The 27,451-nt window shown below is 31.2% G+C and overlaps 2 protein-coding genes across 2 annotated transcripts; one reads left to right on the plus strand and one right to left on the minus strand.

The window, feature by feature from the left end:
- Positions 1-5: 5 nt before the first annotated feature.
- LOTGIDRAFT_234706 (hypothetical protein) lies at positions 6-13,775 on the minus strand (the record flags this gene model as incomplete). The annotated part of the gene is made up of 36 exons (XM_009062924.1): positions 6-147; positions 368-474; positions 721-857; positions 1,145-1,255; positions 1,482-1,602; positions 1,955-2,068; positions 2,434-2,563; positions 2,863-3,011; positions 3,189-3,293; positions 3,518-3,668; positions 3,972-4,168; positions 4,465-4,542; positions 4,822-4,953; positions 5,215-5,274; positions 5,603-5,736; positions 5,965-6,050; positions 6,209-6,321; positions 6,559-6,625; positions 6,864-7,026; positions 7,377-7,475; positions 8,285-8,396; positions 8,647-8,709; positions 8,945-9,055; positions 9,433-9,597; positions 9,940-10,040; positions 10,297-10,449; positions 10,688-10,785; positions 11,030-11,121; positions 11,450-11,523; positions 11,677-11,782; positions 12,055-12,215; positions 12,380-12,472; positions 12,701-12,771; positions 12,878-12,974; positions 13,237-13,374; positions 13,643-13,775. 36 exons carry the CDS (start codon positions 13,773-13,775, stop codon positions 6-8), a joined length of 4,164 nt encoding a protein of 1,387 aa, XP_009061172.1.
- Positions 13,776-14,718: 943 nt separating this feature from the next.
- LOTGIDRAFT_206931 (hypothetical protein) lies at positions 14,719-26,564 on the plus strand. Its single transcript, XM_009062925.1, has 26 exons — positions 14,719-14,853; positions 15,578-15,617; positions 15,776-15,822; positions 15,989-16,040; positions 16,440-16,528; positions 16,911-16,980; positions 17,472-17,498; positions 17,783-17,853; positions 18,060-18,183; positions 18,407-18,463; positions 18,686-18,738; positions 18,961-19,050; positions 19,219-19,288; positions 19,573-19,642; positions 20,422-20,519; positions 20,665-20,756; positions 22,823-22,908; positions 23,056-23,131; positions 23,394-23,457; positions 23,716-23,793; positions 24,061-24,240; positions 24,564-24,614; positions 24,770-24,814; positions 25,069-25,173; positions 25,394-25,450; positions 25,990-26,564. The coding sequence occupies exons 1-26, from the start codon at positions 14,747-14,749 to the stop codon at positions 26,065-26,067; spliced, it is 1,977 nt and encodes a 658-aa protein (XP_009061173.1). The 5' UTR covers positions 14,719-14,746; the 3' UTR covers positions 26,068-26,564.
- The last annotated feature ends 887 nt before the right edge of the window (positions 26,565-27,451 follow it).

Here is a 27,451-nt window from a genome sequence, read left to right on the forward strand (position 1 = left end):
TGCTGTTATGCTAGTCGTTCCAGTTTAAATTGTAATTGTTTAAATTGCTGTTCTAGGTTTCGTACACTGGGATCAGTACTACTCTTAGCTTGTAGTTCTACTAGATAACTTGATACACAATCTAAACACATTGTTATAAACCTGCGTCTGAAACAGAAATAGGAACAACTTAATTTCCATTAGTTTCTTTGTTTCTACTAACATGTCCTGTTAAAATAATAAAGTAGAGATGAAATGGGCTAATTATATTTCCAAATGAATGGAGTTTTTCTTTTCTTCACCTGATTGGATTAATGTACTGGGCAATGGGGTTAATTTGCATATTTAAATTTGTAGAATCCTAGAATGAAATATAAAATAAACTCACCTCTCCATATTAGGTAGAGTAGTAGGATTAGTAGTAAAATTAGTCATAAAACCATGTAGAACTCGTAATAAATGTAATGGTCGATGTATCGTCTGCCAAAATGGATCCTAATAATAAAAAAAACAGCAATAAGTCAAACAAATACAATCTTCTGAAGGAGTTCACTTTATTAAGAACATCCTAATTAACCAGAATGAAGAACACCCTTCTTCATCACGTAATTCCAGTTATAACAAAGTCATATATTGATTAAGACATTGATTAAGGGCCAACAAAACTTCAAAAATAGAATTTATCTTAGCTAGGAGTTCAATGCTCGAACATACAATTTGGAGAATAAAGCTATATCTTACCCTAGATTTAAACATTCTATCATATAGTTCTAACAGTTTTTCAGGTGAAATGTTTATCTGTAACATAACTTTATAAATCCAGTGAGGATCCATATTTAATTCACTACTTCTCCTTTCTAAATACTTCAGAATAAAACCTGTAAATATAATAAAATCAGAATTGTAATTAATACGAGAAGATGAAGAACATAATCAGTTGATTTTTTAGATCCTCATTTGGGATTTTTATTTATAATGAAATACTTTCAAGTAATCTGATTGGTTAATACAGTGAATGTAATTATAGTGTTGTTCAAACTTTATTTCCTAAATCAATACTTCAATTAGTAGGTAGATGACAAGTTAACGTCCGCTTCCAGTTTACTGATATCGTGGGCAAGATAAAGTAAGTACTGATCCTGGGTGATAGAAAAAAATAACTTACCCAGTGGAAAGTAGCGTTCCGTATCAGAATAGAGTTGAGCTATAACAACTAATCTGTTACTAATATTAGTCACTCGGCTTGTATTGTCTAAATTACTAAAACTGTCAAATTCTGAAATATAAACCAAGTCAGTTTATGTCTAGTCTTAAACATCTATCATGCAGTTTTTATACTTCAAATTTCACAAGAATGGATATGTAGAAAGAAAGAAACAAGGATAACATGAGCTCAGATGACATATTCAAGGTTACCATAACCCATAAAACTGCCCTTTGTGCGAGAGAAAAAATACAGGACTACATGGGTGGTTGTACAAATAAGGTGAATATTAACAAACCTTTATCGATAATATTCTGCCATAAATTTTCTATCAATGCAGCATCATATAAGCCAGCACAATGTACAATAGCTAATTTACATTCAGATAGATCAAAATTATCAGCATAATCTTCATATAACTGTAAAGAAACATTTCAATATTTGAATTAAGTATAGCTGAAAGTTCAAAAACTTTTATTGAATAAAAAAGAAATTCTTTTATTATATAATGATATACATATCTAGGTCAAAAACAAAACAAGAATTTTTTTTACAAGGATATTGCCTTGTGTTCGAGGAAATCCTTCTACCAACTGAAGATGAAAAGTCACCAGCCTTTCACATCCAGATTAGATTAGAACTAACTATCAAACAAGCAACGTCATGTAAAGATTCCATCACTCTATTTGACTGTGCTACAGCCCATCATTGCGTCTACAAAGATCGAGAATTCCCATTTAAATAATTAAAAGAACATGTAAAGAAACTTACTCTGGTAATATCTATCAGAGCCGAATCTAATCTATTTAGAGCCTCTTTCATAACAGGTGATTTATGGGGTATTTTATTTAATGCTCGATGTACTTGTAACTGTAATCTAGCCACCTGAAAATACATAACATTAACTTTGATTACAAATAAACAGGAATATCTATTGGCTCAATGTAATCTATGTGTAAAAATTTGCAAGTTCAGAAGCGTAAGCATATAAAGCTAAAGAATTTGTTTGTTACTAATTTTCATCAAGAAGACTGTTTGAGCTTCCGTCAGTTATATAACTGGTAAAACAAACCAGCCAAAACAATCCAGATGAGGTGAATTGCAATCCAATGTATATTTTGCAGATATGTATCCTGCTAATAAAGACAGGCAGTGCACAATGAACTGCCTCATTTGCTTTCTCTTTTGGCTGCCTAACTACTGAACTGTTTGATCAGTGTTTCTGTGAAGCCAGTAACACATTGTCTCACCTCCATTTTCTCTTCCAATTCATGCAGGAACTCTCCCTCAGCAGCCGAGCTCATTCTAGATGTTGAACTTTTAGCACACATAATAGCTCGAGATAAATATTCTATTCTCTGTTGTAGTGGTACATCCATACTAAAAACACAAGAAATATTACAAGTTTGACATGTGTCATTTCAGAAATGAATATTTCTATTAAATATCTAATTAAAATTCTACTTTGGGATTCAAAATCAAGCAAAGTGTTGGCTTGTCGTCTGCTAGGCAATTAGGTACCATGGGTTTGAATCCTCCTCAAGGTAAAAAAAATTCTGATGCCTGTGTCAGTGCTTCTGAGAGTTGGCCCAGTATCGGCTTTCACCCCCTAATACCTACGTTTATATTTTTAAATAGTGTAGAGGAATCAAAAGATCATGTAACAAATTACTACCAACCCAGGTCTATCAGCTAATCTAGATAATATTTTAGCAGCTGCTGGAAAGTTGTGTATCTTTTCATAATATTTCCATAACATATCTAATGCTGCTACATTATCACCTTGGATACCAGACTTTCTTTTTAAATATGATTCCATAAACTGACTCTGTATCTAAAAAATATTTCATGCACGTTTCCCATATTTTTCAATTTAGAACAAATATTGATTCATTATTAAATTATTATTTATCATATATATGTATAGAAATTTTCTGTACAAAGAATTTCGTTTTGGTCATATATTTTATAAAGATTAATCAGTGTTAAAAAAAATAACAATTACCTCTAATAATTTCTCTGAATGATTTGCCATAAATAACCAATCATACAGGGCTACATGGAATAACTCATCATCTGATTTTAACGCCAGTAGGAACACTTCATTTCTCTATAATAAATACATGTATCTCAAATAAATATTACAAGTGTTAAGTTGTTGACTCGTCAAGAGGGGTGCAGAGTTGATACAAACCATATTCAATAAATGGTTAAAGAATATATGCAAAATTAATAATTCCAGTTTTCAAAGCCATTCTCACAGAATGACCACTCATTATATTCTGGACGATGATAAAAGATCTATATTCTTATTAATTATTAGTGTCTACTTACATATTGTTCAGCCTGAACTGGAGAGATTCTGGTAAGATCAGGTGCTTCTGGTGGACCTGGTGATTTAGGTACACTGGGAGCCTGTGGATGACTAGTACTGGCTGACCATAAATATCCTAATGTTTCTGTTATACATTTATAACATTCCATTCTGAAATAGTCATACATGTGTTAAGCAAACAGTAACTGGAATGTTTTTATTGTCTACTTGCTGGAAGTAGATGTTAGCTTAATTAAATAATGTTCTATTTTATTAATCAGCATTCAATTTCAATATAGCCACTTCAGATAGGGTCTAACAACAGCCAAGTTGAATGTTTGTCAAATTAACCTTTTGACCTAACGCGATGACACCTGTTTCAACCAGAGCTGGCATTTTGTTAGGTGAGGTCAGAAGATTAATTTGACGAACGTTCAAGAAGGCTGTGTCAATCTTTAAAATTCTCACACCCACCTGTTTATAAAGGCCTGCATGCCCTGCTGATCTTCTGGGGGTTCACAACATCTATAGAAGTGTAGAGCTAGGTTTTGAGGGTCAAGTTTATTAGCCTCAGTTAAACACAGGTCCACTATACCCTGGTAGAAATTAACACTAGCTAGCTGATTACATACAGTAGTTAACTGTAGAGGCTGATTCACATCTTTAAATAACTGAAACAAATAGAATGGAGTTATACACCCTACTTGAAGCCTATTTGGAAAGAGCTTGATTTAAAAGAACAAAAAAATGAAATGAAACCCTTCTGCACCTAATTGGGCTTATGAATCTTGCTATGCAGTGCGCACTGATTGCGCAATTTTTTCAGGTCAGCAGCATTAGCCTGCTCTGTTACGAACATGAATATATTTTTGACCCCAATTATCACAATGAAGAGCTAAAATGGAACTTGATAAATCAAGATGAATATTACCAGGATTTTGTTGGTTGATATAATTTACATACATACCCTCAAAGCTTCGTATAACTGTCTTTGTTTTTCTCCTTGATTCTGATTGGCTTTCGAAGCATGGAGTAATTCATTAGCCTGAAATATTAATAAGAGGGAAGTAGGTCAATCACAAGTACTGATAAATTGAAAAGATAACTATAATAGATTGGGAGCATGCCTTAATTTCACCAGAAAGGGAGTTCTATTGACAATTTTAATGAATCTAACATGGGTCATAAGATTCTTTAAAGTAGCATGATCCTGTCTAAAATTGGCTACCTGCAAATCCTTGTTTAAGAGTTTATACAGCTAATAATGTTTATTTGGAAATTTCATAGTAAATAAAGGAATGCTGAAGCCTAGAAAATAACTTACCATAGAACAGGTAGCATCATCTGTACTATATAAATTAGGACAAACATTACGTAATATAGAACTGATATTATCTATCTTAGCATTATCTTGTAGAAATCTCGTTATTAAACAAGTTATTAATGCTGCACATAACTGAAATACACAATAGAAGGATGTAATTAACTGCTTAGCAAGCTGATACTGTAATTTGATTTGGTGTTTCTCTATAACTATTTCAAAAACAAAGTCATGATATCTACTGGATATTATAGATGTTCTTGAAGATAATATGGGTTTTAAATGGACAAGAGGTATATAGGATAGAGATGTTGTTTACAAATCAATAAGGCATATAAAGTTAGTTCTTGAACTTAGACATTATTCTAGTATTTAATCTTCATAACATGTTCTTACCTCTCTCCCATTAATTACCAGGTTTTTAAATGTCATGGAACGTAACTGATTCTGTTGGTCCTGTAAATAAAAGTGACTATAGAATTTTAATCATCGGTCAATTAAAATTCCACATCACAAAGCCTTACAACATATGCCATTTCATAGAAAGATCAGGTGTATTGTATATCACCAACAGGGGATGAGCTCACTTTCAGATTCCCCAAAGTTGCAGTATCATTGGAGCACAGATATACTAGTCATCTTAAGAGATGGTTATAGATGATATCAAGAGATGATCACATAGACCTTAATACACAAAACAATCAACACATTTTATAGGAAAATTTTAAGGTAAGAAAATGACCAAGCGAGTTGATGCCATTATGATAATGACATATATACAGACCTTAGTAAGAGCTGCAGCTAATACATGGAACTGATGATCAACTAGAACTTTCCACAAACCCAGAACTTCTTCTACCTGATGTAATAACATTCTAACATTCTGTAATGATATCTTCTCAAGTTTCTGGGCTTCATCTAAAATCAACAACACAGAATATTTTAAAACATAGCTTTCTATAATATCTTACACAGAAGCATTTTCAAAACCAGTTGCCCTGATGGTGGCTTTAATATCAGAAACATGGGGCAAGATATGATCTTACTGTTCAAATTTATATCTGGGTTCTCAGTTACTGTGATCATATAATCAGTTATGCACACAAGGGGCAAAGAAAACATTTATTGAAGTCAAATGATTCTTACTCGCTAATTTCTTCCTGGTTTGATCATCCATCATACCATCTGAATATCTTACTCCCATTATTCTTCCAGGAAAACCTGATGTCATACTAAACAAAAACATTGGTAAATAAATGATTAACTACCATACATAAATAAGATAGGTACTTATTATTTTTATTGCTATGCAAGAATAAGATATCAGAAGGCAAACGAATTAAAAAATACAGCAGATCCAGATCTTAACAAATTACTCAACTATTCCTACCTTTCAGCAGCTCCACCAAAATCAACTTGTGCATTAAATTCTACAAAATCAGATAAATCTCTGACTAGTTCTAAAGTCTGGTTGATTTCATCTGTATTAAAACTACTGCTCAACTGTAATATATAATATACATTATAGATACATCATGGAGTATATCAAGGTATGAGACTGTAACATTAAAGAGAACACGAAGAAGGATGTAGTTGGCTGGAAATATAGTTATTAGTTGGATCAAGGTGAAATGATCATGTTTTAAGTCATATTTCCTCATTATAGATTGTGCAAACTGCACAAAAAATTACCAAGATATCATTAAACCAATAAAATAATGTCATTCAAAACTGACTTACATAATAAACTAAACCCTGTTCTGTTTGACAGGGGAATTCTATTGTGGCTGCTACATCCCAAAATGGTCTGAAAACAGAATATATATCGAAATGAAATGAGTTTTACATTCTACACCTTAAACCCTATAGTCTAGAATTGTATTGTTTAAAACCTTTAACAAGCTGCAATACAATTCAGTGTACAATAAGGGAAATTTTTGAAAGATCCAGGATCCACTGTCAGTTTCAAGCTATAAGGAAATATAAGCCTGATCTAGAGGACATAAGACCTCAGTTGATTATCAATTCAATTATTAGATACTTACCGTAATATTCTACCTAGATATATACAGATACCATTATGTTTACCAGAATATAGTATATCTTGTAGTGGACCACCTCCTGTACTTATATTCCCCATCATTGATGGTTGAAAATACGACTGGTTAAAACCTGGAGCTGGTGTCGACATGTGAGCTGGATGCATTCCTACAATCACAACAAAAAATTAAATTTGTAATTTTTGAAAATATTTGAAAATGTAATTTCATTGAGGCAAGCACAAAGAAATGTGTTAGATATCATTATTTCCAGCTATCATTGGATTATCAAAGACAATAAGCTGTGTAACGGATACTTTGCCATGACATCTCTACTACTTTGTAATTTCATGTGTCCTTCTTGGCACTCTGATATAGCTCAGCATAACACATAAAGAAGGAAAATTGTGTTGAAAACTCTTCACAAATTTAACTAGGATCAAAATAGGATCCTGAGAACTTTCAGCAAGCTGTAATAAAGCTTTGAGCAAGATCGTTTCAGAGTATTATAAAACCAACCTGGATGTGGTGTTTGTAAAGTCTGTGATAAACTGGCATTAGTATTATATGGAGAGTAAGGGCTATAAACTACACTGGAACTTGGAGTGGCCAGTACACCTAGTAATATATATACAACAACTACAATCATATACAACATCTACAAATACACCTAGTAATATATACATATACTAACAGAATACACCTAGTAATATATACTAACAGAATACACCTAGTAATACATATATTCTCATACAACTACTAATATAATATATACCATACAACTACAAAAACATGCAATAAGCATTGACTATATTATATTCTGTGTACCCTTGATCAGGTAGATAAGATTTAAAACAAAATAAAAATATAGCACATTCAATTAATATATCAGTACTATTGAAGCACCTCCATTACTGGTTACATTTCTTAAGAACAAAAAATAGCTTGCCAGGCAAGTTAACATACGCCCTCTGGCAGCTGTCAGAAACAATAAAACAGTCTTTAGTGACTAAAGTATGAATTTTCTCATATCAAAGAAATTTTAATAGTTTGAATTCATTGATATATAGCCTCCACAGTGTTCACAAACAAATTTTGATGCGTGTTTCCTAAATCAAGGGCAACAACTCAAAAACCGTTCATCAAAAAATCGTCAAATTCGAACTTGACCAAGATCTCATCAATATTAATGATCACACCAAATTTCATTCAAATCAGTTGAAAACTGTAGCCTCTATTGTATTCACAAACAAATTTTGACGGATCGACGGACAGGGGCGACGGCAATATACGTCCACATTTCCATGTGGGCGTATAAAAATCAAACAATGAGCATTTGCCTGAAAAACCCTGAAATGCAGAAGACAACATCCAAATAAAGCAGTCTGGGATGTACCTCAAAGACAAAAATTTTAAAGATATCTTACTACTGGAATATGTTGCTCCGATATTTGAAGGTTGTAAACCATGTGTAGGTGGATAATGATATTGAGGCTCACCACCATACGTAAAGAAAGCCATTCTCGCCCAATCAGACACCTTAAAAATACAATTTCAAAACTTCAAACTTCATAGATGGACTTTGGCAATTCTAGAGCTTTAGGCAAAAATGTTTGTAAAAATCCTTAATTGTTGTTCAGCTAAAAATAAATTTGACAATTTTTTTGCAATTCTAATTTGAACATTTGCACCTGTTATATATATATTGATATACAATGAGTAGAATAACAGTATAGCGATTCCTTGTCTGTTTGATATTTGTTCTATGAAAGAAATATCAATACCCTACCTTAGGATCAGCAGCAGTTCGACTACAGGCTAATATTAAACATGTAGCACAGGCTTGTTCAACCTACAATATATATATTATGGTATCAGTTGTTTAAAACATTCCAAATGTCCAATTTTCAATAAGGGAATTGTTCATATAGATGTTTTATCTCATCCATTTGGGATAAGTTTAAAGATTTTTGCATCAACCACAGCATCACAACTGCAAGACTGCATGATATTATGTCATAAGGTAGATGACTGGCCTGGCCTATTCTTTATATCAAAAAACACAAAAGGTTAAAGAAGAATCTTACCCTATGTAATCTAAAGAAACCTTTAACTTCCTCTGAATCTGGACCTTGACTTTCTATCAATAATTGTTGTAGCTGTTCTACTGGACGTAGTTTATTAAATATACGACTCCCCTTAAATACAAACAAAATCAATATTGGATTCCTGACGGTTAAATCTTAACATTTTCTATCTTAGGAGGAAGTCTAACAAATTTGGGACTTTGAGGTTGGCTTTCATGACAAAACTCCATATTTGACAACCATGGATAATGACCACCTCTCTCCAAGATCATATCTTCCATCTGGTCAATTTCCAATGTTATCACTGTAGCAGGCAGACTATGCAAGGTTGGAACTTGCAATTTGAACCAATACAATTTCATATCTGTATGCACATGCATATCCATACTCATTTACACTGAGTCAACCAGAAAAATAGATTGCTTCCCAGAATTTAAGTCAATATCCATAACCACCCAAACTCCCCTACTAATAACAAAAGATCCTACCTGTGATGTGAGTAATACAAATTTTCGACAAGATTCAATATGTTGATTGACAACTATAGGTGGATCAGATTTATCAAACATACTAGAGGTTGATATTCTGGTATTTATAGACTTTATTGGTACTTCAGACATAGCCCAGGTTGGTCCATCTATTGTTAGAGCAGTCTAGAGAAAGAAAATTATTATGGTAATTTAAACCAGTTATTCTTGGGTGAGATTTCCCTTAAAAAATCATAACTAATTAACAACCTTGTTATGTTACTAAACTATTAAAGGTGCAAGGCTGGATATGATATGACAGACAGCAAAAAAACACCCCTAATTTGACAAATGAGCTCCTAATCATACAAATAACTATCATATGAAAAAGAAAGTGTACATGTGAGGAAGAGTTCACTAAAAAGTAGAGGGATGTCAAAAAGACAACTTGAATATTACATCCAGTCTCTTGATAATATATGCCTTCTTGTCTAATAAAAGAAATTAATACCTAATCTGTCAACTTACATATGATTCCATTAGTTGTGATTGTATAGGGAATGTATCATTACTAACACACCATAATATATCATTAATCTCATTCTGTCCTGCTACCATCATCAATACACCTATAATAATATCATTCAAATTGTCAGGCCAGTTATCTAACCTTTATTTATAAACCATTGAGTGTGTATTGCAAATCCTTAGAATTTTAATAGTCTAACCCTTACCTATAGCTCCTGTTTGTAATAATCTCATTTCCCATTTGCCTAGGTTTGTGTAATTCCACAACAACATAAGGTTATGTACTGAACAAATTCAGAATAGAGACATAATTATGAATATTCAAGTAATTACACTGAAGAAAATATAAGTAAATACCTTTAGAGTAGGATGATTTAGCTATATTAGCTGGTCTAGAGATAGTAGAATTGGCTGAGAACCCAGGAGGTAATCTAACATGTACTAATGTTAACATAGTAGGCCTCGATTTACCTCCACCAAACGGATTAGTTGTAAAATACAGACGTACACCTGTAAAAATAGAATATGTTAGAAGTTTTACCAATGTCTCAACTGACTTTTAAGAATATATGTATATACCAAGTGATTTATTTAGTACAAATTTAGAAAGAAACAATACAGCATAAAAGAACTGCTAGTGCTTCAGGACATATAACTGTATTAAAGAGAAACCCTTATAAACCCCATATATTCTATATTACTCGCTGAGCTCCCGCAGCTTCAATCATTTAGGAAACTAATACTATACCTGACATAGTAACAGCTACTAGATGTATATTAGATGATTCTGATTTAGTTAAAGCTGATATACTAACTATAGTTTTATAGTTTGATTTATCAATAGTTCTAAAATACAAAATATCAATCTTAAAACAGCTAGAAACATATATAGTGCAAGATACTTATGTTACATTTGCCAGTTTTCAGCTTAACATATTGTATTCATTATTGACCTTTTCCTATATAGAGGCATATAGTCTTCAAGTGTAATGTTCTTGAATTAATAGATAATGGATTGATAAAGTGAACGTATCTCTGTGACTCTTTGATGTAGTCAACATAGCTTGTGTTATTAAATGACTTATATTACCTGGCTATGAGGAAAGCACTCTGAGTAATATTTTGATGTGAAAGGGAAGCAACTCTTCCCATTCCTTTACCATCTTCACCTAAATCAAACACCTACAAAAACAAGGTACAAAATTTGATTAACTTAATAGTGTGCTTTGAATTACTTAGTCACAGACAAAACATTAAAAATCTAAGAGATTTTTTTTTGGACAATAGGCTGGGAGATGTTACCATGCCTAATTCATCAAATCACACATCTTGTCAATCTCTGCCCTGATCATGGATAAATTGCTCATTTTCAATTAACATTGAATATAATACAAAGATTCTTTAAGAATATCAAGCAGCTATATGATGAAAATACTCACCAAGTAGATCTTACATTAACATTGAATATAATGCACAGAATATTAAGCGGTTATATGATAAAAATACCAACCTGAAGATTGCCTTTCTCTGTTCTAGCAAATAAGATATTTCTACTGTTGTCTATACTAATTTGTACCAAAGGATCTGGAAAATCAGAAAAATTATTATAGATTGTCTATTCTTTTACACTATTCAGTACATTGTATCACAGCTACCAATAACTAATAATATAGTCATTTTAAGCATGAAAACCATATCACTGATCACAAAAACAGAAAGAGTGAAATTTCTACTCACCATCCTCACTAAATGAAAAGTTGAGAAATGAAGGTACAAGGAAAGATAAATTACTTGTAGAATGATTTATTTTACGACATTTTCTACTAAACCAACCATCTTGAGCCTACAAACAAAAAGTATTAACTACATTTTTTGATGAACCTTAAAATTGAGCTCTCGAAAGAAGTTCGATTTTGGGGTCATATTTGATTCCTCATCAATAAGATTTATAAAACAAAATAAGGCTTTATTTGGAGGTCATAAATAAAATAGTACTCAAGACATAAATGTCCTTGGGTGATTTTGACATGCGTAGAGATAATATGATATATTATCTCTTGCACAGAGTTTCAATCAAAGTCACCCTATGTGTGTAGAAAGAAGATTCATTCTAACCTGATAAGCAAGTTCATATAAACATCCATCTTTTCCTGCCATGAATATTCGCCCATCATCAGTACCAGTAATATAAGTTATAAATGTATTATCAGTAGGTATAGAGAATAGAGGGTCTGGTAATAAATGCATTTCACCCAATACATCTCCATTGTTTACACCTGCAAAATATGGTAAGATAAAATAGTCTTATGGATTATCATCTTATGTAGATGAATTTTAGTTACTAAGATAACTAACAGAATGGAAATCTCAAATTTGCCTTTTACATTGTGTTACAGGGAGTTGAAAGAAAGAGTAAAATGAAAGTAAATAATATACATACTGTTAAATGGTTTAGAGAAACTGACCCCCAATAATACAATATCTACTGGTGTTGCTATACATAGTAAATATCTTATATGTGGCTGAAATATATCTGTAATATAAAATGAAATAATTCAGACATCACTGTTTTTGCACATCTTGAACATGTTAAGTGTGTTTCAGATTAAGCTTGTTTAATTTTTTCTAAAAACTCAAAGATCGTTAAAACAATTTCATCTTAATAGAATGTTCAACATATTTCTGTCATAATGGATTTAATCAAGGTCACTTTCCTTTATATAATATCAGTAAATTATATCTATATTTTCAATCTTCTTACCTTTTTTAGGTTTCACTAGAGCAACGCTTAAAATATTCTCATTTAAACCATCAAAATAGGCTAGGTCAGTTCTGAAAAAGTTTTAGGCATAAATTAAAGACTATTTCTGGTAGTATTTTCCTACAGAACACAGCTCGAAGTGTCATTAGAGATTGAAAACCAAATTGAGTAGCTTACCCATCTTCATATTTCCACACAAATATATTAGAGTCGATGGCTAGCCATGCTCTTTCAATCTCTGGTAACAGTCCCATCATGGAACTACACTGCATGCCTGATATAAGTTAAGCAAATTTATTTAGTAAACTTTCATTTCGCACAGCACCATCTTCAAAAACAGTATTTAAGAAACACTGTTATTTCTTATTCCTTAATGAGTACCAAAACTTTCTGGAAAATGTCAATTAAGCTACAAAAAAAACCAATGGAACTAAAAGGAGAAGTACTAAAGCATAATCTGCTTATCAATATCATTTATTCATAGAATTTGTAGTTGGCCAGTTTAATATTCAATTGTCATTGAAATAAAAGGATACGTCCAAACTGCTCTACTAATTCTGGAGGTAGGGGAACAGTTTTAACTGGAGCTAATTCTCTTAAAGCATCAACACTCATTCCAACATCCGTCAAACTTGGATATTCAAAATCATGCAGTCCACTCACAGTTGGTTGGTCTGTAAAGATAATAATCATTAGTTAATAGCTCATCAACATAAAAGAGGAATTATCCTCGTGGAATAATAATGTTGGCACTACCAGTACATCAAGTTACATGATATTGACTTATAAACAGGAATTCAAAGAGTTAAAATTGAAGAAGTGAGATTCAAATCCCTATTGGGATAAAAAAAAAAAAAGAGAAGCAATTTTAAAGTATGGTACTGGAAAAGAAAAAGAGGGCCTTAATAAGATTTTGATGTTCTTTGTCTATTTAAAACTTACTGTGAGTTTGAACTCTTAGAAGCTCTGACAAATCAACATAATTCTGATCTTCTTGAATATGTTTATCAATCAATCTACCAGCATTATCCAACATGTCTTGTTGACCTAATGGTGGTATACTTCCTCCAACCATTGACGCCATTCTTATACCACTGTCAATGACCTCAAGGTACTTCTTTCTTTATTTACTTTAAACTGTATCAATCTGGAATATAAAAAAATGAGTGTCATTTAATATCTGTTGTTTTGGGCCTGCATCAAGCCAACTTTGATATTGAGAACCAGAACCTACAATGAAACATTACTAGTTAGTATAAGTGTTAAATTCCATATGGATCTACATTGATGTACATTGATTCTGGCACAGTGTGTTAAAGTAAATAATTACCAAGAAATTTTTGACACTGGCTGTGAATAAAACAGAAACAAACTGTTGGATATCAGTGTGTAATTCAAATTTCAGTAGCCCAGCCTTTCCATTATATTTTTTAATAATGCATCAGAAGGGAGAGGGGTTGGTATCACCCTTTTTTTAGTCTAATTTTAGACTAGAGATTCAGACTGTGCTGAGATAGATGGAGGGGAGAGGGGGATCTAGTCAGTTTACAGCTATCGAGAGTGACTTAAAAAGAGTAACATGTTTGAAGTATAAGCATTTACGTTTTATGACTTCAGATCAGTTGAAATAACTACGGATATAAATGTACTGGTTAAGATATTGCAGAAAATGTATTGGCACGTTTCCTAACTCTTGCCGCCTCCTTCCATTTTTGATTTACGCCACCTATAATAGATAGATTATCCAGCCTTTTTCAAATAAGTGGAGAAGAGTAAAGAGACTGGGTAATTGAAACTTTCATTTGGTATTCCGAGTTTTTTCGGGTTAGACCGAAGCCAAAAGAGCATTATTTACCATCAGATGAATTTGTAAGTGACGATAACTTTCAAAATGAATCAAAAAGTGGATTATCGACAAATTTGAATCTAAAATATCAAATATACAATGATAATATTTGAATTGTGATTGATGTTTGAAAAGAACGAACAGTGTCGAACATTAGTCGACCTTTGACACTTGAAGCCAAAGCAAAGACAGTAATAAACATGGCAGTGCTCAGCAAACTGAACACTAAAAATTCAGCTATAATTACCCTTGCTGGTCTTGCTTCCTACCTAGCCATAAAGAATATCATAAGTTTGAGACAAAGAAGGTATATTTTATAAGTAGATCTTAATTCTGATTTTAGATTTGTCAAAAACAGAAATCTCAGGTGTGTAGAATGTGCCGTCTCTAAATTCCATTCATCAATTCATACACATATTGTGTACAGAGAGGAAAGAGAAGTCTTAAATACTTTGGCATGGTTGATGAAAAATCTGTAAAATATCAACTAATTCTAAAGACATATATTTAGATGTTTCATGTTACTTGTCAGAATCTGATAATATGAAGCTAGTGACCTCAGATAGATAGTGATATCAGTGATTCAGCACGTTTTGTTAATAGACTATCTCAATGCTAGGCACGGGCCAGAGTCTTTATGCTTGGATTATGTAAGAGGCAAGGACAGCGTTCAATAGCCATGTTTTTAAATATTGGCAATAGGCCTAGCGCAAAAACTTGTTGTGTTTCAATTTCTGGATATCATAGACCAGTTCATAATGTCATGGTCAACTTTCTGATTTCATAAAAGCATAATTACATGCAATTCAACCAAACAATTTGATTGGCAAAAGTATGATTTTTACGTTCGTTCAATAAATTTTGATGCAATGATAATTGTGTGACACACAAGTTGTGAAACAGTATTTTTCCAATCTTACTTGCAATACTGAAAGACAGAACTATGTTATGTGTTATGCTTTAAAAATAAGTCTGAGCCATATTCAATTAAATCTGTATCTTTTTTTTTTTTTTTTTTTTTTTTTTTGCAGAAATAAAGCGAAATCAGAAATTAAAGTTGTTATATCACAGGTACAGTTTTTAATATTGATGTAGATTTCTAGTGAGATTCATCTGTTTTCTATCTATCTTCATTTTGTAATAAAACTCACTTTGTTATTTGATTCAAAACATGAGAATTATCATCATGCTTACTGGTATTCTAAGAATTTGACAATTGTATTTTACAGCATGATCTGAAGAAAGAGAGAGCTGCAGTTGATTCTGTATTTGTTGGGTAAGTAAGTTATTATTGATTGGTAATGCTCTGCTTCTTGGCTGTATAACTAATATTGTTGCTTGCTTGAAATGCCATCAGATTTAACTCTAGTTTTAGAATGACTTCAATAGTTGTATACTCCAACTTTAAGCAATATTTATTGATATGTGAGGTTTTTTTTCAGTCGTTTGATTCGTATTTTGAAGATTTTAGTACCAGGATGGATTACACCTGAGGTTAGTTCTGTTATACAACCTAAATAGCTGAAAACCTTAAAACCTAGGCCACCCCTCAAAACAGATTCGAAAACTTACATATCTTTGATTTGATCCTTAATAGCCCAGTCAGGCAACAATCTAACTCACTACAAAAACGCCATTCCACTTCCCTATAGATAAAGTGTTTTGTCTCGACCTGGAAGTTTAACATAGCTTGAAAGATGATTACCACTTCATTTCATCAGACTAGGATGAGAATTGCTGGAATTTATTTTGTTTAGAAGGCAATCATTTCTAATAGTTTTTTCCTAAAATCCGAATATTTTAAGATAAACAGGATCCAGAATATTTCTCTATGATATTGAGATTGAAACATTCAAGAGATATTTTATTTCATAACATAATGTTTGCTTTTAGACCTGGTATTTACTGATAGTAGCATGGTCTTTAGTGGCTAGGACGTATGCTGATGTGTGGATGATTCAGAATGGGACAGCTATTGAAAGGTAACTTCCTTGTCAAAATAGAATGCAGAATAATTGTGACCACTTCTATTTAACAATCTTATACCTTAGATTTTTGAAAATAGAATAAAAAACAGAGTTGGTCTTATATAGCATAGCATTGTCAAAAAAGCAGATAGTCTTCAAAGAAAGGGAAAAATTCAAAACAAGGTCAGTTACCCAAGTCTGCCATTTGAAGAGCCTGAAAAGATAGATTGTTGGATTAAGATTGTATCAATGAAAATTTTAAATACGATGTATTTGGACTTTGTACTGAAAGGCGTGAAGCTATATATTATGGTAACTGTTAAACGAGGTAAACATATTGAACTAAGGTTGTATAATAATGTAAACAAAGATTATCATAATTTATTGTTATTTTCAGTGCAATTATTGGTCGTGATTTGAATCTCTTTAAAACTCATCTATTTAAATTTATTTATGCTATGCCTATGGTACGTAAACAATATTCTGTTATGATCATAAGGAAACAGATAGATAAACATTGGTGGCGCCAGCCTCTAGGTACAGATAAAGGGCATAATTAATGTGGGACAACTGTCAGGCTTGAGATTTCCAATGCTGAAGTACTGTCACTATAGATAAATTATATTCCATTATTGTTGCCTAATGACATAAATAAACAATATCAGTGATGGCTATCTCTAATTGGGATGATGAGTTGACAATTGAGAGAGGCCCTGGGGTATTATTATTTCAATTGCTTATGCCAGACAGTCTTACTGAATTTGTTATTTGGTATTGCCTTTGTTGTTTCATTTCAGAGACATCTCTGAAATTGTGCCCTATATTCATAAAACTGAAACCTATATCTCTGATAATTCTCTAGTTATGAAACATAGCATTGTTACAATCAAATAAAAGACATTTCCTCTTTGTATAGTACATTAGCCTTCTCATCGATAATTTTGTTTCTTTTTTTCAGATATCTGTTGTAAATAATATTTTAAAGGTAAGTTAATTAGTGGAAATTTAATTAGATTCTACCTTCTATGCATACAATTAATAAAACCATCAGATAGATATGTGGTTGATTTTGAAATACATACCAATGTTTAAAGAGTCTTCCTTTTGCTTTTTAAACGCTAGAGCTGAGCTATACATGACACTTTTCAGAAAGAGAATCCATGGTTCTACAATTGGAGAAATTATTCTCAGAAATACTTTACTAATTTTTATTTTGCTTTCATCAGACTGTATTTATCATATATATATATTGATATAAATCTATTTTAGTATGGACTGAATGAATTAAAGTTAAGATTTAGAACCAGACTGTCTACTTATTTATATGATAGATATTTAAAGTAAGTATAATTGCTTTCCTTTCCTTTGTATTTTATTTGTGATAAGCTGTGAGAGTCTGCAAGTTATTATATGAGAAATGCTAGTTTCTGTGGTAGAGTTATCTGAACCCATGACATGTTTATAGCCAACTTTGTTATCATCAACATTAGAAATCTTTTACATAATGGTTTTAACAATCTAATTCTTTATGTTATTTTTGTTCTAGGGGTTTTACATTCTATAAAATGAGTAATTTAGATAATCGTATAGTGAATGCTGATCAGTTATTAACACAAGATGTAGAGAAATTCTGTGATTCCGTGGCTGAATTATATTCTAATTTAAGCAAGGTGGGTGAATTGTTAGATTATTTATCAACTGTCTTGTATTGCATTCCTGATTTCTATTGCACGCTGATGTATATGAAAGAGTTCTGTAAAGTTATATAGATACTTGTTATATTTGTTTGAGTAAACTTAAAGTATTTCAATCTTAGATTAATTCTCATCAGGAGTTAAAATTATAAAAAAAAACAAAAATTATTTTCAAAACTGCAAATTTGTCTGTTTTCAGCCAATCTTAGATGTGATATTGTACACTGTAAAACTAACAGGAGCCATTGGTGCACAGGTAATTATTATATCATTATTTAATTTATAAAAAACTTAACCTTCTTCTTGGAGGCGGTCGATAATCATTCTTTGTCAGACAACAGAAAGAAATAAGAATGATTTATACAAAATATAACTTATATATTTACAATAATAGTTTTAAAGTCCAAATAAATTTAATCTTTTAGGCTTCATTAAAAGTTGAACTGTTCCAATTCAAGATGGCTTATTTTTATTCCAGGGTCCATTTTATATGTTACTATATTTAGCTGTTTCTGGTTCAATATTAACTAGGTATGTAGGTTTATTTTGCTTTTTTGCAAACATTATTGAGTCTATGGTATATTCATTCCAAACATAGTTCTGGCTCAATAAAGGCCTCAAAGCCATGCCAGCAAATTTATGTTAAGGACTATACATTATATGTATATCTATATGAAAAGTTTTCATCAGACAAAGGACATTCTGAATTTACAAGTAAAAAAAAGTAATCTGAAATTTTGTTTGATATTGTAGATTACGGCGGCCTATTGGTAAAATGACAGTAACAGAACAAAGATTAGAAGGGGAATACCGCTATGTTAATTCTAGACTTATTACTAATAGGTATGCTAGTTTTACTAAAATACCATTATTAGCCATCAAGGCCTCATTACTCTTTAGTACCGTCTCTTTACATCAGACTCTTTAAGATCAGGTTGTGCTTAAATGTGCCCATGCTCCAACCCAAGTGGATTATAAATTGTACATATAAAATATATTTATTTTTTACAGTGAAGAGATAGCATTCTATCAAGGAAATCAAAAAGAACAGTTTACTATTTTAGCTTCCTTTCAGAAGTTGGTAAGATATATACTTCATTCTTTTTTGGCAGCATAATCTTCGATTGCAAACAAGTTATTATTCATTTATATGGTCTTTAAGTTAAGAACTCATTCATTGGAATAATTACAATAGTGTGGCTTGAGATATTGCATGTATCTTTTACCGAGGACTGGATGATATAGTTTAATTTGCCACATATTCTCATTTTCATTTTCAATTGCTCAATTTTAAGTCAATATCTAGTAAAACAGTTATTAACATGACAATATTTTTGAATAAAAAACTGTTATTTTATTTTCTAGGTGAATCACTTGAGATTTTTTATATTTTTCCGTCTACAAATGGGTTTTGTTGACAATATTGTAGCTAAATGTAAGTATATTTATAGTTAAAATTTATTCATAAACAAGTTCTCAACAAATTGCAACAGCCACATTTTTCTAATCAACTAAATTATTACAACAATAGTTGGGCCTTTCAATACTTATAACAGATGTTAAAAACAGAAACAATTTCTGAATATAAGAACACATAAATCTTCAGAAGTATGTTATATATGGTATGATCTCTATTATTTGGTGGGATTTAAAATGATGTCATAAAATCTAATTTGTATAGCTAATAATACATCTCTCCATATAATTTCAGTAGGACATAAAACTCCATTCATTTCATTTCCATTTCATTTTGCATATAATTTCAGTAGGACATAAAACTCCATTTCATTTCATTTTATTTTCCATATAATTTCAGTAGGACATAAAACTCCATTTCATTTCATTCCATTTTGCATATAATTTCAGTAGGACATAAAACTCCATTTCATTTCATTTCATTTTGCATATAATTTCAGTAGGACATAAAACTCCATTTCATTTCATTTTATTTTCCATATAATTTCAGTAGGACATAAAACTCCATTTCATTTCATTCCATTTTGCATATAATTTCAGTAGGACGTAAAACTAAATTACATTTCATTTTATTTTCCATATAATTTCAGTAGGACATAAAACTCCATTTCATTTCATTTTATTTTCCATATAATTTCAGTAGGACATAAAACTCCATTCATTTCATTTCATTTTTCATATAATTTCAGTAGGACATAAAACTCCATTCATTTCATTTCATTTTTCATTTAATTTCAGATCTAGCAACTGTAGTAGGATATTTAGTTGTTAGCCGTCCATTTTTAGACTTGACACATCCCCGTCATAGAACCAGTACTCATGCTGAGATGTTAGAGGTAGGTCTATTGACACTGATGTTTATTAGGACTGGGCAGTATTGAGTCATATGGATATCACAATATTTAACACTATCATAACACAATGGGTATTTTACAATGAATCCTATGATGGTAAATGTTTAACCTTCCTTGAATATTCTAGGACTATTATAAAAGTGGAAGAATGTTGGTAAAAATGGCTGAAGCTATTGGACGTATTGTGTTAGCAGGTAGAGAAATGACAAGATTATCAGGGTAGGTAATCACCATACAATTAGTAATATCATATTCTTATTCTTGATACTAGTCAGCATAAAAACATCATCAATCTTAGATAAGAAACTTGGACTTATGTGAAAAGTATATTTCAACATCACACTAAAAGTTTATGTTGATACCTCTTTTTATATGCCCACATCTCTCTATGCGGACGTATATTGTCGGCACTCCTGTCTGTCCGTCGGTCCGTCCGTCAAACTAGATTTTTTGATGGAATCAAATGAAATTCGGTATGTGTATACATATTCATAAAACGAAGATCAAGTTTGAATTTGAGCTATTTTCGACCGTTAGAAGCAGAGTTATTGCCTGTGCCCCAAAATCTTGAATATTTGGCATCCGCATGCCATGGTGGGCATATATGGCTGTGGTCCACTATCTTTAAAGTGAATTAATCAAAGTATAGTATAGATATTTTATTGATATTATCAACTATAGTGACATTATAGAAAAACTATTTTAATCATATTATCTTTTGCTGGATGATATTTCTATCCTGAAAAAAGTAAAGGTTTCATGTTATTATACTTGTAGAAAATACAAAAGTTTATAAAGAGGAGTAAAATGCGCAAGCACAGGCATTCTTTTGTACCCGGGACACTTTTGTTTGCATCATTTACATATCTTTTTTGACGATTGGTTCCTGTTGCATATAGAACGTCATAGAATGTAAATAATATTGTAAATATCATTTGACTTGAACAGAAGACGTAAGATTTTTAACCACAATTTAATACATACTTACAGTAGTTACTCATTACAGAAACATGTAGGACATCCTTCATTATTCTTTTTAAATCCCTTCTCACAATACATATTACACATCATACCAGAACAACCTGTAGGAGACACAGAAATAACAGAATGGATATCAGTTCTACTTGGTTTCTACTAATCTCATTAAATGTCTATCAAAGTTACTTAACTATAAATTTTATTTTTTTTCTATGAAAGACTTTCCCCTCCCTTCATGATCTATCAAAATTTTATGGCATTCTACCATACTTTGACTTAATGTGTATCTTTAGTTTGATATATGTAAACTAATTGAAAAGACGGTTAAACAGTGAATATCAAAGACTTTCACTGAAGTGGTAAACAAAGCTTTTATTTACTAATTTCGTTTATGACGATTTTCGTAAATCATGGATGTTGATCAGATTCACTCACAAAACACAGTTAATAGGATAAGTTCTTGTGTTACTGTATAATAAATATCTCTACTTACATGAACATGTAGGACAACCATTCTCATCACTACCTCTATATTGTGGTGGTACACAGGCTTGTGCAGTACATGCTACTGCTGGACAGTCTTCAGGAATAGCTGCAACTAATATACATAAGACATCATTAGTATGCTATAGAATGTTCCCTCTGAATCACAGAAAGTATAGAATGTTTAGATCACAGGCATAGGTTGACTAAAATTATTGGTTCTGTTTTACCAATTATCCCTTGGGTTGTCATTGAAATAATTCTGCTGTTTACTGAAATGAATGATAAAAAGACTATAATCAAACTTACCAGCTACTGTAATAACAACCAACAAAATAATGATATAAGCCTTCATGTTAACTGATAGATCTGTATGTCAAGTTTTGATGATGGACCAGGCTTTATATATTGTACAGTAGTCTGATATGGATCTAATTAAATACTATCAGTTGATCTTATCATTGTCAACATTTTGGTTTCCTACATCCTCAGTGATTGCTATCTTTATCTATAAACCATCAGGTACCATAAGGTGCATATTATTAACAGGTTGTGTCCAAATGAACTGAAAATTGTCTGATTTTGTTATTTTTCTTGTCAGATATTGCTTTTTATGTGATGATTAGCATTAGTTATAAGCTATTATTATTAACATAGTATAGTAATATATTTTTTTTATATGTAAAGGATTTTTTTATATATGAATATCTTAATAATTTCAACAAATATTTTTCCATTGCTGGTATTAAATCACAAAATCTCTGATAAGTTTGGTCAAATTTTTGTTTCAATTTGATAATATTACTAATGTTAATATATTACAGATTTACAGCTCGAGTAACACAGTTAATAAGAGTTTTAGATGATTTAAATAAAGGTCATTATGAGAGAACTATGGTTTCTGATAAAAGTAAGTGATAGAGTCTCTGATAAACACCATTAATTACATAGTTTACCACACTCTACCTACTATATATTTTCAACTGGGAAACTCCACATGTATCAGAGAGGTAATAAAAGAATACAGCATTGTTAATGTTATGTTGATATTTTGTAGATAATCTAACAGGAGGTAATCATGTAGCTTTAAAACCTGGTAGTGGTAAAATTATAGTACAAGATCATCTCATCAAGTATGTATATCACAAAAATAGGAGAATAAACATAAGATTTGTCCTAAAAATTAACATGGTATCAATTTTGGCCAATTTTGATAATATATAATGTATATAATTATACCAAGAGGACTATAAGATGGCTACTACCTGTGCTGCGTTGCTTCTACACATCTATTTTCGAACATAGACAATTTTCTAAACTAGTACCAAATATTGTTAGCAGAGTTTGGTTTGCTTGAAGTGAAACACTTGAAATATATTGAATATGTATTTTTAGATTTGATAAAGTGCCTTTGGTAACACCTAATGGAGATGTTTTGATCAAGGAATTATCAATGGAGGTAGGGTTGAATTTAATACACCAATCTATCAGCTCGATAAAGGTTGTATGTAAATATTAACCTTTGATGCGGCAGGATGGACAAACAAGACTACAATGAAGTAACGATAGTCTAATCATAACAGAGGAGCCTGTGACTAAATTCTACACAGGTCATACTGTGAAACCAATTTGATATATACCATATTACATAATTCTATCATGTTCGTCAGAAAATAAATGCTTTCAGTTTAACATATAATATGATTATTGATTATAGGTGAAGTCTGGAATGAATGTTTTAGTTTGTGGGCCCAATGGTTGTGGTAAAAGTTCATTATTTAGGACTTTAGGAGAGGTGGGTGTCTGATTAATGATGAAGGAATTAAAATCGCTTCAAAAAGCATGGACTTATTACCATTATTACAAATGCTTCATGATGTTAGCTTATTGAAAACACTGCTCTTCTGTTATCCTGTGTTTTAATAACAACATTCTCAATCCACCTATCATATTCCAAGTCCTAATTGATATGGTCTGCCAATTGGATTGATTGCTGGAGAGTATCATTCTACCTTGTCAATCAGTTAGTACACAAATTGATAGATTTATTATTATTTGTTAGTTGTGGCCCTTATTTGGTGGTGTAATGACAAAACCAGAAAAAGGAAAGTTATTTTACGTACCCCAACGACCATATATGGCAGTAGGTACATTACGTGATCAAGTTATCTACCCTGATAATAAAGAACAACAAATTAAAAAACGTGTCAAAGATGAAGATTTAGCTGAAATTTTAGGAAAGGTATGGAATTGTTTTGAGATGTTCTACCATTCTGTTTCCTTTACAATTTTTAACAAAGCATATTGCTTACCTTTTTTGTCTGGAAGAATATTCAACAATTTTTTTGAACCAATTTTTTTATCATTAATGGTCACCAGCCAGCTGATTTGCAGTCTAGATTGTATGACAGAAGTATTTTGAATAATTATGTGTTTGACCTATATAAAAATCAGTTTAATACGATAAAATTAAAAATGAGAATAGCTCGCTCTGTAGTGAGTTGAATTGTCTCAACTAGGTGATTAGTTGACTAGTAACAATGTTATTATTATTATCTATTATAGGTTCAGTTAGACTATATATTAGAAAGAGAAGGTGGATGGAATTCTGTTCAGGTAATATAATCTTCTAACTATTACAGGTTTCAACTTTTAAATATAGTGTTACTAGAACTTAAACATAAATAAAATAAAATAAAATGAACAAAACACTGGGTCTTGGTTTATTGTGGTGTATATTTTTATAGGTAATGAAATCTGTATTATTTTAGGATTGGATGGATGTATTAAGTGGTGGTGAAAAACAAAGAATAGCTGTAAGTAAATTATTAGCTATATATCTCTATATACTCCTCATGTGTTCAAAGGTATTAGAAGAACCTATGCCATGATCAAATACTCTTAGTTTAGCAAGCAGGCATCTTACTTGCCAGGTCACTTCTAGCATTGGTTCCCTGTCTCATTCACTCAGATTAAATGAAATGAATTGTAACAAATATACATGTACAATAGTAGAATATTTGAACTGTTAAAATAGTGCTAAATACATCAAAGATATTAATACTTTCAGATGGCCAGATTATTCTACCATAAACCTCAGTTTGCTATCTTAGATGAGTGTACAAGTGCTGTCAGTGTAGATGTTGAAGGTTATATGTATCAACATTGCCGAGAGGTATGTGTCTTTCATTATTAAAGGGGAATAATTTGTTATATTGGATAATGTGGTTTGAAAAGTTTTAATGCCATATCTATTACTATGTAGGGAGGGGACATAAGCCAATTTCAATGGCCTTGTTTTTTCTGAGTCTTGATTCAGAAGCTGTTGTATGAATTCATGTAATTGTGATAGAGAGATCAGTCTATAATCTAAATATACTTACCATTATTTTCAGGTTGGAATAACATTGTTTACAGTATCACATAGAAAATCTTTGTGGACACATCATGATGTAAGTTATTAACATGTTATTATTAACACTAGTTAATAAATAGTAATTATATGATGGTAATTATGTGCCAAGTAGGAGCCTTATTTTAGTTATATAGAATTAGTACTTAATAAGTTAATAAATATGATGAGATCTCATCAATATCAAGATATCACTATATGTAGAAATTGAGTGATTTAGTCAAATAATTAAAAATCTAACTGACTATTTGTGTAATTTGTGGTTTTCAGTCTTAGTTTGAATTATCAGAAACATTGTTTTGATTAAATGTTTGAAATTCCTTTGTAATAACAGAGTGTGATATTACCAAATAATCATTTTCAAGGAAATTTCTGAGTACCAATTGACAAAGTACTGTCTTTTAGCTCAATAGTTAGGGTAAAGAATTGTTGCCTGCCATGTGATGCCATGGAATCCAGCACTAGACGAGAAAAATGACAATGAGTCAATTCTCCCAAGAGTCAGTTCTAAGCTGATGTAACATTTGAAATAATGATTGCCAGATCAGGGGCTTATTTGACATGTTATTTTATTTCCAGTATTATCTAAAGATGGATGGAAGAGGAAATTATGAGTATAAACCAATTACAGAAGATACCACAGAATTTGGTTCTTAAAAACACCTCTAGTATTATATAGATTTTACTTGTTTTTACTGCTAATCTAAGTCTAAATTATTCCTTTTCTAATACAGTAACACAATATATACCAATGTCAATTTTTTTTTACTTTTGTATATTTTAAAGTTTTTTCTTTATTAACCCGGTAATATTTAGAACAACATCCAGGAGGCATTTTACTTGAGATCTTTTACAGAACATATTGTTGATGTTGTAAGGGATTGTAAAGATATTTTCTAGTATTGTTATGTAGGTGGAAGTCTTTTGTTGGACGATGATGGCATTGAATTCTTATAAGGAATTCTTTGGAATCAGAACCCAGAATCAACCAATGTCTGAAGACTTCACCTTATTACAATTCCATCAACACTGAAAATCCCAATACAATATAAATATATGTTTCTTGTTATGTTTTTTTAATAAAGTTTTATATCAAATTGTGTAAAAACTAATATTTTTTTAGTTAGATCCTATGTAAATAAAATACAAATTCTACTGTGTTCTTATAAAATTGTGTAATTTTGCATCTTGTGAAATCAACAAATGGACTGTACAAGTAACATGGTGATAGTCCAATATAGTTGGTATTACTTGATACTGTCAACTTTTTTTTCAAAAGATGTTTTCACTGCTCTAAGATGCTCCATGAATATTAAATAGTTCTTGTAATTATTGCAAACAATTCTCAATTGTGTAAAGTTCTGTTTTATAACTTGTTACAAATGTATATATTGTTTATGAAATCGTATAGAACTGGGTGCATGACAAAGTTAAGTGTTACAGTTTAACACAAGCTTTCGAGATAACCCATGATGTTTTCATTGAATATTATATTGTAATTTATTTCTAGTATTTGGTGCAGATAGTTTATTAATCAACTTTGTACAGTATACTTCTTAAAGCTCTGGTTATGATCATAGTTAAGGAAAATTGTCCTTTACCAGGAATATCATAGACTATTTTCATTAATATATTTAGAGGAAACCCTCTTAGGAAAGGATTTTTGCCATATTATATGTTATTCAAAATGCTGTTTTTATTGTGTGGTAATGTAGGAAGCAAAGGGCACATGGAAAGCATGAGATGAGATTCCTATAAGAGAGAATTGAGAGGCCTCTTTATTTCTATCTCAGTATAAAGAATGGGTGTCATTGACTTGTTTCACACTTTAATATTTATAACATATCAATGGTTGTTAAAATGAAAGATTTATTAATACTTGAATAGATTAGTAGATAAAAGTGTTTGACCAGACATATTTTATCTGAAGGTCAATAACTCGTTAAGTGGTATCTTGACCTATATTTACTGTACTATGAATTATGAATAATATTAGTGATTTAATATGATAAAAAAAATGGTTCACTAGATCACAGCATAA

This window comes from Lottia gigantea (assembly GCF_000327385.1).
Source record: "Lottia gigantea unplaced genomic scaffold LOTGIsca_54, whole genome shotgun sequence".
Lineage (NCBI taxonomy): Eukaryota > Metazoa > Mollusca > Gastropoda > Lottiidae > Lottia > Lottia gigantea.